The sequence below is a fragment of the Gambusia affinis genome, linkage group LG17 (genome assembly GCF_019740435.1).
Source record: "Gambusia affinis linkage group LG17, SWU_Gaff_1.0, whole genome shotgun sequence".
Lineage (NCBI taxonomy): Eukaryota > Metazoa > Chordata > Actinopteri > Cyprinodontiformes > Poeciliidae > Gambusia > Gambusia affinis.
Window position 1 is genome coordinate 8,977,802 of NC_057884.1, and position 11,583 is coordinate 8,989,384.

The 11,583-nt window shown below is 38.3% G+C and overlaps 1 protein-coding gene across 1 annotated transcript; it reads right to left on the reverse strand.

Annotated features, from left to right (window-relative positions):
• Positions 1-2,743: 2,743 nt before the first annotated feature.
• On the reverse strand, positions 2,744-11,047 carry LOC122819448 (urea transporter 1-like). The gene is made up of 10 exons (XM_044096184.1): positions 10,957-11,047; positions 9,262-9,380; positions 8,980-9,169; positions 8,679-8,807; positions 6,873-7,069; positions 6,782-6,828; positions 6,539-6,686; positions 5,317-5,451; positions 5,186-5,235; positions 2,744-5,102 (listed from the first exon to the last, which is right to left on the reverse strand). Exons 1-10 carry the CDS (start codon positions 10,995-10,997, stop codon positions 4,893-4,895), a joined length of 1,266 nt encoding a protein of 421 aa, XP_043952119.1. The 5' UTR covers positions 10,998-11,047; the 3' UTR covers positions 2,744-4,892.
• Positions 11,048-11,583: the final 536 nt, after the last annotated feature.

An 11,583-nucleotide genomic window follows, 5' to 3' on the forward strand; every position in this document is an offset into this window, starting at 1 on the left:
TGTGCAGCAGTAGATGTATAAAAAAAGAGAGAGAGAGATAATACAATAATCCCTTTGAATTTTTTATTTTACAAAATATGTTGGAAAAGTTTTTAATTTCCTAGTTCAGACCGCATCTAATATTATCCCTCGAACTTCATGACACACAGAGGGAAAAAAAGAAAGAACACAATTGAATTCTAATGTTAGAATGTTCCAGTGACCAACAATGAAAGGCTATTTTCTGCCCCTCAAATTAGCTATTGAAGTTTGCAGGTGAGTGTAGAAAGCAACGGATCAAGCAGGGGTTTATATAAATGCACCGCCTACGAGAGCCAGGAAAAAAAATAAAAAATGGTGCTACTGGATGGTGCTACTGCAATGCACACGGGCCACTTGACAACAGGCAGCTGTGGGAGTAAAAAGCCAGTCAATGTTATGTAACCCAATGTGCTAAAAAAAAAAAAGCTGGCCTGCGATGCCACTGTGGACATTTTGTGATGTGTGAAATTTTGAGATGCTGACAGGTTTGATGCCATCTGATTTAAATGCTTTCCAGACATTATAATGGAAAGAATTTGAAGATGAGAAGACATGTATGTCAATTTTAGTTCAAGCAAAAAATAAATAAAAATAAAAAAGAATGGCAGAAACAGAGCCTAAATGTGTCTGCTTCTGGTGGAGGGTAAAATGAGAAAATATTAACACTGTTAGAAAGGAGGAAGAGCAGATGGGTATGTCAGCACAATTAGTAAAATCTCATCAATCACAGGACTTGGTGAAACATTTGATATCTTATAGGATAACTTTCGCAGATGCACTTAACTGAATATTAGCGGCTTAATAAGAGGGGCGTTTACAACTAATGAAAGCTGAGCACAATGGACAAAAAACTGCAAAATGTCAAGATTTGGAGGAGTAGAAACATTGAGACCCTGATGAATCATCTCAAAATGTCTCAGCCAATTTGTGACATTTAACAAGCACATTTGTTAGAGTGAAAAGCATAAAAAATTTGAAAAAGCTGCGGCAATCTTGTTGCATAAGAGTTCAGACCTTTTCATTAGATCTCATCCAGGACAGCTTGAAAGCACTGGTGATTATTGTGACAATTTTCTAGCACAAATTTAGCAAATTTGTCAGTCAGCTGTCACTTAATTCTGTCGTGAATTTTTAACCAGTATTTGAGAAATTACCAACTTCCATAATGGCATTGCTGTGAATATTTTCCCTTCTCGTCAACCACTTGCTATGTTGCCACGGTTTGCATGCAATGCTATGGATTCTTTGTGCACTTGTCCTGACTGTTGCCTTTGCACAGTGAAATTTTGATCCTTTGTAGCAGGTCTGCAAAACAGTGGCTTCAGTTAAAGAATCAAATCTCAAGAAAATCCTTCTGGGATCAATGAACCTTATTACATGTTGTAATGAAAATGTCAAAAATTCTGAAGTTACATATCTCATTCTATTTAGTGTGTGTGCTGACTTATCCACAAAACATGTTGGGGTCTCACCACCTTGTTTTTATTTTTAGTTTTGAACCTTTTGACATGAAAAGCTCTAACCCACTGAAGTGTTTGTATCTCTAGCAAGAAGATTTCTTGGTTTAGACTTCTCTGAACTTCAGTGTTAGTCTTTTCTCATGCCCATTCAATGTAGTTTGACTGTAGAGAGTCGGACCTAACATAGAACCCTGAGGGACCCCATAATTCATGGTAGTAGAAAATAGAGAGGTCTTATTTACCTCCATAGTTTGGAATCTGTCTGATGAATAGGAATTTTACTCTTGCTCTTCCATTCATTCACACATGGGAAAACTATACCAAAGTGTGATCATAGTGGTAGCTTTAGCTATTGATAGAGAATAGAACATTTTATTATGAATATAAAATTGCCAGCAGATGAAGGTCACACATTGCTAAAATGCAGCATCTACCTTATTGCCATTTTCCTTCCATTGAAGTCTGCCTTGTCTATTTGAGGCAACACTACAACAGGATTACGACACACACTGTGCCATAGTCATGGATCGGAGCGGCATAGTCCCAGGGAGCGTACATAAATGGAAATACTTCCTCCTCTGTAGAAGCTTCCTCCAATGGAAAATGGAGTTTCCTGGGGATTCTCCTGTCGTCTTACAGGAAGCAGCAGACAAATTTGGTTTGAACATGATCACCCCGGAGCGTCATGCGCCAGATAGCAGCTCTTGGATACTATTCACAGATCGAGCAGGACGGAGTGAATCACAACAGGCGACATTCATTCTCCCAGCCCACAGGAACAGTTCGGCTTCATTTGGCCTGTTTTTTTTTTTCGTCTTTTTTTTCCTTCCTTTTAACACGTTCACACAATCTCTCTTTTTCTCTCTCTCTCTCCCTCTCTCTTTCTCTCTCGCAGAAACACAAAGTGTCCTGTCAGTCTCACAGGAATGAATGCCATTTAAAGCATCAAGCAGGAGTGACACTGTAATTGTTGGTTAGCGAGAAGACACATCTTGTTCTCATCGTGTTTGCTGTTCTCACATTTAGTTTTCGCAGCACTGACAGTCTCCGATCCTTTTGTTTGTTGGAGCTTCCACTTTCTTACTGCAGAGAACATACAGTAGCTGTAATGTTTCTAATGGCATCTGTTCTGTTTAATTTATGCACCGCATAAATCAAAACATCATTCAGTAAATCACTTTGGCAATTTTGTGACACAGTTATGTATTTTTCTAATTCGTTTACATAGCAAAAAATAAAACAAAAAAACCTTATTAGACAAATTGCATCGAGTAGTATTTATTTTATTGTCAACTAAACTTAAGAACACCTATCAGATTGTTTTGACCACATTTCCAGACTGAATTAGTTTTTTTTCTTTTCTTTTTAACCTGAACTGTGACAATTATACAGCAGATAAATTAAGTATTGAACACATCACAATTTTTCATGGTAAATATATTTCTAAAGATGCTATTGGCATAAAGGTGTGTGTTACAAACCAAGTAATCCATACATAGAAAGAAACTAAAACAAAACAGTTCAGGAATTAAGTTATGTGTGATAATCTGAAATGACATAAGGAAGAAGTATTGAACACGCTTACTGATATTTATTAAATACTTTGGTAATGACCTCTTGAAGATGCCTCCTGTTTGGAGAAACTACTCGCATGCATGGCTCTGGTGTCATTTTGTCTCATTCTTCCACTTTATCTTTAAATCTGAAAGCTTCTGCCTCTTCAATGAACTCTGATGTTTAGTTCTTTCCAGAGATTTTCAAGAGGACTCAAGTCAGGTGACTGGCTGGTCAAGTCAAGCTGCTTTATTTTCTTTCTCCAAGGCCAGGTGAGAGCTTCCTTGGCTCTGGCTTTGGAATCATTGTCCTGCAGAAATGTCCACACTCGTTTCATGTTCATCATTCCTTGTGGATGTTGCTGAAATTGAAATAAAAACAAAAAACAACCTACGTGTGTTTAAGAAACATCAAAAATCAAAGTATCTCTCTGTCTTTACCCCTGATACCGATTGGACAGTTAGAGACCAACCAATATGAAAAAAGACAGATTTAATGTTACATGTGACCCTGACAGAACGTAAAAACTGTTTTTCCCTTTAAAGTTAAAATGGCTTTTGTTTTATACACAAACTGTATGAGGAGCCATCAGATCTTGTAGCTGCTAATATGTGAGAGACTTTATAGATGAGGAAAGTTCATCCCTGCAGCTTGCTGTCATCCCGTGTTGCTAAGTTTAATGGGACTGGCGAGTACTTGCTGCAAAGGACTCAGAAAAAAATAAAAAGCACAAAAAAAAAACAAAAGCCCTGACTCACCCTGCTGTGAGCACACAGCACCGGCACAGAGTATGTGACACCAACCTCATCCCACATTATTCTGCTCCCAACCCTCATCCTGCCCTTCAAAGGGCAGCAGATGAATCAACATAGTTTAAAACACAACATGTACTATAAAAAAAAAAAATCTCAACTCCATCCCCTCTGTCATGTCTCACACCTTCTCGCCCCTCCCCTCCACCGTGGTCTGTATCTCCCACACATTTCTGTAAGTGTGATTGGCTCTGATTTTTCATTCTGGCCAGACTTTAGTGAACCAGATGCACAGACAGACAGCCAAATGGCGGCACAGACATATTAAGATGCATAGGCAAACATCGACCCAGACAGAGCTCCTGGTGTGCAGCCTGTCATCTTCTTTCCAAAACGACAGAAATGTTCTTTCTCTGTTTGAAAGGGGGCGAGATTGGCTGTTATCATCCGAGAAACAAAGAGAAGACGGATAACAGAAAGAGAAAGACAAAAGATAAGCGACACAACCGGCTCATAAAAAGTGGTTGAACCGAGGGAAATAATTAAAAAACAAGAGGACAGATTGGAATGCACTGATGGATTATGGGTGGCAGTGAAATGGGGGTTTGCAGAGGGAACAATTTGGAGAATATCCCGCAGCTTACTGTCTGCATTGATGAAAGACTGCTGAATATTAAATCTTCCACAAGCACCCACCAAAACTGGTTTATGATGAGCAGAAGAATGCTCACATCCCCTCTCCCTATGGGAGCCCTAAATGATTTCACACATGGTAGAAACTACTTTATGTTCTTAATGAAGTAAAGTAAAAAAACTCACAACAACTTGCAACTAAAAGTGCAGGTACAGTTTTTTACATCTTCCTGATTTTCCATCCGGTCTGGCTTCATGTTTTTGTGGTTGCGTGTCGCCACCTGCAGAGCGCAAGATGTACTGCGTTGTGAGCAAAACATTTTTCGACCAGAAGACACTCACTTTTATGTAACTGATCTGGTTATATAAGCAGAAAAAATAAACATCACAACAGCCACATTCAAACTGATGCAAAATAACGTCTCTCTTACAGACCCATCTGCAACTGCTTTTCACATTTCCGGCTAAGAATTCATCCCTCCATTCTCTCCTGAGTCCGTTCTCCCTTGCAGCTGCTCAGAGCCTTTTCTGACATCCTTAATTGCCTCAGGTAGTGACGGTTTTGCTCAGGGTAGGAGACAGCGGACAGGGGCAGCCTGCAGATGGCCGGGTTCTCCGAGGAAAGTAGGAGGAAGATGAGAGTCGACAGGCAAAAAGGCCACGTGCAGGCCGGTAACGCGAGCTGATAGGGGATGGTACAGAAGTGGGAGAGCATGACACGTTGTCTATGATTAGCTTCCAAAAGTAAGAAACTTTCAAACTTACCACAGACATTAGTTTTGATGTCGCTGAGGTCACGTATGCACAGAAAAGTGCTGGAAAAGACATCAAAACACCTTTTATTATGCGGTTTTCTACTTCTGATGAAGAATAACAAACGTAGTTTTCAGTCTTACCACATATTAGAGACAGTATGTGTGTCTGCCATGTTAAACCATAAAAGACCCCTCCAATAGCAATGCAGGACAGTGCGCTGTTATATCCCCAAAGTCCTGAGTAGACCTCTTCGTGAGGTGCAGCTAATGCAAGTCCTGCACCAAATTTCAAAGAACCTTTAGCAAGTGGTCATATCAGATGCAGCCAAAGGCTTCAAAACATTTTGTTGAGATTTTAAGTGACAGCCTAACATAAAACGGCGCATGTTTGAAAAGCATGTTCCATAAATGTACTCAGCCCTCCTGAAGGAAAACTCAGTACACGTTCTTTTTGCAGAACTCGCAACATTTTTTGGGGGGGTAATTCTATCAATTTTTAATAAATAGAAATCTAAAAAGTGGAGAATTTTTTCAGTAAAACTGTTAACCCTTTTAAAGCTGCTCTGGTCAGACAAAGGAACTTGTTGGTTTACATGCAAAAGACCATGCATGGGGGACAAAAACAACACATCCATATTTACACAACATGCCCATTGGAAAACATTGTGGTCATAGCATCATGCTGTTGGGATGCTTTTCTTCAGTTCTGGGTGAAATGGATGGAGCTAAATGCAAGGCAACAATGGAAGAAAAATCTGTTACTAAGCAACAACGCCTTTAAAATGGGACAGAGGTTAAGCTTCTAGCTAAACAATTTCATGTTCTATAGTTCTCCAGTTAAAGTCCTGATCGAAATCCAGTTCAAGACTTGAACATTAGTATTCCCAAATGTGTCTTCCTAGGGCCATTCTTAGACTAGGCTTCAGCTATTTTGCAAAGAAGTATGAGGAGAAATGTTAATCTTCATGTACGAAGCTGGTAGAGACAACTAAAAAGACTTAAATTGCACCAATAGTTGGTTCTATGGGGTACTGACTCACTGGGACTCAGGTAAGGACACGATGCTTTCCACATTTAGAAAACCATGCATGCTTTTTCATTCCCAACTACTTTATTTTGGTCTATCTCTAAAATTCAGCTTAAATAAAAATAAACTGGAAATGTTCCACTTTTAATGCAAAGATAAGAAGAAATGTCAACTTTTGCGAGGCATTTTGTCATTTTGTGTGCACATTTTGGTTACTTTTTTTAACCAAATAAGTAGGCCGTCTACATATTTGTGTTCTAGGAAACAGGTTTTGGCACAATTTAATGCATCAAACTTTCCACCAGTCCTTCTGCAAATAACTCAGTGTCTATTTACCAGAGCACAGGCCAGCAGCGGAGCCCAGCAAGGCATGTAAGCAGATAGCTGGCGAGCATAGCAGCAGGGCCAGAAGGACGAGACACGACGTCCAGGGACTGTCGCAGCCAAACACCTGGCCAACGCCAACTGGCACAGACAAGAATAGCTGCAAAAAACAAAAAAACAAACAAAAGCGCCACATCTGAATTGAGTGTCAAAATATTCTGCAGTGATTTTGATTATGTGCAGGTATTTATCCACCTGTGGTATACTGAGGTTTGCAAGAGAGTCGCTATGGTGCAGATGTACTTTGGGCTGAATTTTCACCTAAAGGTGCAAAAAGTAGTTTCACTTTTTCTTATAATACAAACTACTTGAGAAAATTCAAATGTATGTATATAGTGAGACTTAGTACATGCCTCTGGAAAATATGGGTGAGTGGCTCCTGTTGCTGCGATATGTAAGTAAATCAGGATATTGAAAGGCAAAGTGAAAATTGGGAGATCCCATTTGCTCAAAATGGAGGACAAAGCACTGGAGACTACAGGGCTGTTAACAGAGAAACAAATAAAGATGTTAAAGACAGAACAATTAGAAGTGATCAAATTGGAATAAAAACTGGCCCTGCAGCATCAGAGAATCTCCACCATGCTTAACACTGAGCATTCAGATCTTTTCCAGATATGATTTCACTTCACCATTGGAAGATTTGTTGTTGAAAAACTCAAGCTCAGTCTGATCTCACAGTCAGAATTTGTGTCAAATATCCAGAAGATTTTTAATTATTTTTTTTTTTAACAAAACCCAAATATTCAAATTTGTTTCAAAGGTGTTTTTGTCTTGCAAGCCCAATCAAGCAGTCAGCATGTAGATGACATTTAATGGTTGCCATGGAGACCTGATTACAGCAAGCTTTTCTCACTTTCCTGCGATTCTCTCACATTGAGCTCATTTTTTGTTTTTTATCAGTCTTATTCATGACTGCTCAAGCTGATGCTGAGACTTTATGTACACAATTTTTGTAAAATGTTTAGGTGAGTGGCTATTTCCTTCAAAAATTTCCAGATTTTTGAAGATCAACAGACAACATGCCATATTTTAATGTCATATTTTTTTTTCCTTTCCTGTTTTAAAATGTGACTGAAAGGAACTGAGCTACAAAGCTGTGCTTCAGGAAAAACTGGAAAAGGTTACCAGAAGTTATGGTCAACTCTAAAAAGAAAATTACATTAATTTGCCAAGGGATGACACTGGATTTTATTAAAATTTAATATTTTTTCAAAGTTTTTTTTCCTCCCCTATTCAATAGATGTTTTAATTGTTTATGTGTGAGATTATGCTTCTAAAATAAAAATTAATTTTCTTTTACAACATTTCTACTTGTCTTTAACAAGTGTGAAGGAAGTTGTTTCAAGATGAAACTTTATGTAAAACTCTCAACAGCAGAAACAATGTACAAAGTTGCTCCTTCTTACTTTATCCACTTTCCATTTTCTTTTTTTTTTTTTGAACTTTATTTTTATTTATTTTTTTAATAACAACATACAAACATGAATACAAACTTCCGACTCATATTGACATTTACCAGTTACATTAAACGTGGCATCGGAAGGTGAGGTAATAAGTATTCTTATCAGGTGTGAGAGTGAATACAAAACATCTAAACAAAAACAACACACAAAAATCGCAAATAAAAATAATGCAAGCTTACAGTTAGATCCTCCTAGAGATAAAGTGGTCCACATAGTCTTAGGTGCCACGGCATTTTAGGTTGGTCCAGCAGAGCAAACAAGTGCAGGAGGGTGATTCACCAATTACATCATTGGATTAGTAGCGGTGTAACAGACTTCCATCTCGTATTAACAGTAGCTTCTTGGAGCCTTAAGGAATATGTGATTTTTTCCATCAAATAAATGTCCCAAACTTTCTGAATCCATATGTTGTATGTTGGAGGTGATGCTTTCAGCCATCTGATAGTTATACACTTCAATGCTGCAGTCAGCAAAATTCTTAGGAGATATCTATCAGCCATTCTGTCTATTCCATCGGGTATTACTCCTAGAATTGCAACCAAGGGGGTTTTTGGAATATTTTTCCTGACACTTTCCATTTTCAATCTGCAGGAAATCTCTTTTTTTTTTTTTTTTCTTTGACTCACCACAACATGGACATGAACACATTTGGGAACAGAAGCCACCAGTACCAGTTTCCCTTGGAGGAGAATGCGGCCATCAGCATACCAACCAAAGTCCCGTTGTATCCATGAAGCCCTGCAAATATCGCTTCCCTGAGGTGAGGCGTAAACATGAAGCCAACATGAGTATAAAGCAGTTATATGAGAAATATAATCTCACTGAGTCTGAAGCTAATTAGAGGAGAAACACAATCATTCTGTAGAATAGCATCAATCTTTTTTTTGGGGCTTTTTTTTTGAAAAAGTCAAAATGGAGCCACCTGACCTGTTTTGTCTGAGGAGTAAAGCCGACACAGTGGAGACAAAAGTTCCCAGCAGGGAGTTTAGAGCCCACCAGGGGTTCTGCAGGAACAGGCCAGTCAAAATGAAAAGTCCACTGACAGGGTTGCTGACAAACATGACCTGAGCCGTGCCTCGTAAAATACCGTCCAGCAGCTGGATTATCAGAACCTGCCCTGTCAGACAAGAAAGTCAAAACTTCTGTTGATTAAAATATTAAGCAGAGTTAAAAAAAAATAAAAATGTAATCAGACTGAATACCACCTACTTTTCACCCACTGTCCACACTGTCGCATGTCTCCTGTGAAAAACCTGACAGCTCTGGGGCAACGACCCGAAGGCTCTGCTGAAAGTTGGTTGCTGGGTCTGGTGCTTGTCAACATTTCTCTTTAAAATGATGAATAATACAAATACAGAGATACAGTAAGCTCAAGTCCATAATTTGCAGAATCCCCTTTGAGGTATTTAATTGTAATGCTTTCATCTATGTTTAGGGTCATAGACTTCCTGAATCTCCGCTTCATTATCAAGTCTCTAGCAGCTTTACTTCCATCTGACCAGCTTTCCTGTCCCTGATGGTCAAGAAATTGATCAAAAAGTTCAGCACAGTATCCCAAGTGTTTTCTGTGTCTCCTTGTGGCAAACTGTGAATAGGACTCCCAATGTTTTTCTATAAACAAAGATTTTCTTCCCACCATTTTACCATTATGACCTTATAACTTATTGCTTTTCCTATCAACATATTCAAGTATCCCTTAAGCTGTGGACCTCTGCTGCTTCTCTAGTTGCCATGGGGCTCAAGTCTCCTATAAACATCCAAATAAAATTAGTAATTGGGTTAGAAGAAGTGCAAACGGTTAAAGAAAGGAAGGAATTAAAGCATGCAGATGGACAGACAAAGAGAGACAGATAGATAGATATCCAGCAGTTTTTCAAGCTCTCTAATCTGTGCCATGCATCCCTCACAAACTGAATCTGTGTGAAGTTGATTCCTTTTTTGCTCCCTGAAGTTGAAATGACTCCAGGAGAGAAGAGAGAGCAGGGATCTGAACCTGTGCCCCCTCCCCCGTCTGCCGCATTGATTTCCTTCAGTCCTTTCTGTCCTATTTTTGGTTTTTTAATGCATCTTTTAATTTATTTTGAAGGAACGATCAAAGCAGTTTTGTGAGGAAGCTTCCCACTGCTACACCCTGAGCCACGGATCTCTGCACAAAAACTTTCCTTTTCTTTCTTTTTTTTGTTATTGTTGCTGTTCAGGGAGCAGTGAACCTCTTGATGTGCAACTCTTTTGTTCTGTGACAAAACATCCAGAGTCAACAAATATAGCAGCTTTTCAACAGAACTCTGAACAACAAAACTGAAAGATGATAAAACTGCTATGATCATAAGTCGCTCTGACGGACTGTTATCTAGAAAGCAGCGTATCATAGTTCTACTATTAAATTGAGACTGTAAAGTTATTAGTGTTTGTATATATTTATGTTCAGGCATGGTAAGGAGAATTCCTAGTCATCTGTTTATTTACATTAAGTCACTTTTAAAAGACTCAAATAATTACACAAAACGCAGCATTTTGAGTCAAAATCGGCTCTTACATCCTGACTGAGATGTAGTTTGTGCTCAAAAACCCTGCAAAATGGGGTTGAAATAAAACATTTCTACAAAAGTGTTATTGCAAAGGGTTCAGTTATTTTTTTCACACAGATCTTATTGTTTTCTAAAGGCTTTTTTCCTCTCAATAAATGTAGCTAATCCTAATGACAACATTTTTATAATAATCTTAAGCATTCAAGTTTAACAAAATAAAATAAATAAATTTGCTCCTACTTAGGAGGGGAAATATTTTTCACAGTACTAGAAGTAGTTTGTGTTATTGGCAACTAAAACCTTATATCAGGAAAAAGAACGTGCATCTGAGATCTGTTAGTGTCGTGTCGAAAACCAGATCAGACAATTTTCTTACCTTTTCTTTGTTAACGATGTGAATGCAGATCTTTCAGCCATCAGCTAAATTTGAGATGCTGTGTTGTTGCTTGTTTTCTGTAAGATTCCTGAGAACAAAGGTGGCCCATGCTGCAGATGATCAGCTATAAAAAGATTTCCTGACTAAGCAGTGCAGTGGTTATTGTTTCCACAGTCCTACTGGGAATAAAGCTCTGCTCTATGAAGTAAAGTTTTTTATTAACTGGTCAGTAACCTAGTTTCATGGTAATGAAGTATAAAAAGTTCTAGAAAACACTGAAAATATTAGAGAAAAAAAAATTACCCTTTGGTGTGAGTAAACTTATTCTTTGGAGGAAGAAAGAAGCAAACAAGTTGTGCGTTTTACTAAATCGCTAGCTCTAGAATTGTTAATGCAGACATTATGGAGTTCATATTTAGAGTATATTATATATAAGATACTGACCAAAACTTGTTATAATGTGCATGATCCACCCACATTGCATAATTCCAATGTGGCTGGATTGTTGGTTTGTTTGGTTGATGGCGGAGTCAGACGTGCAATTTCTTTAAATGTTCCACTGAACATTAAGGCAAAGCAGCAAATTAGTAGAACTAACTTTGTTAGAAACTATTTTGTCAATCCTAA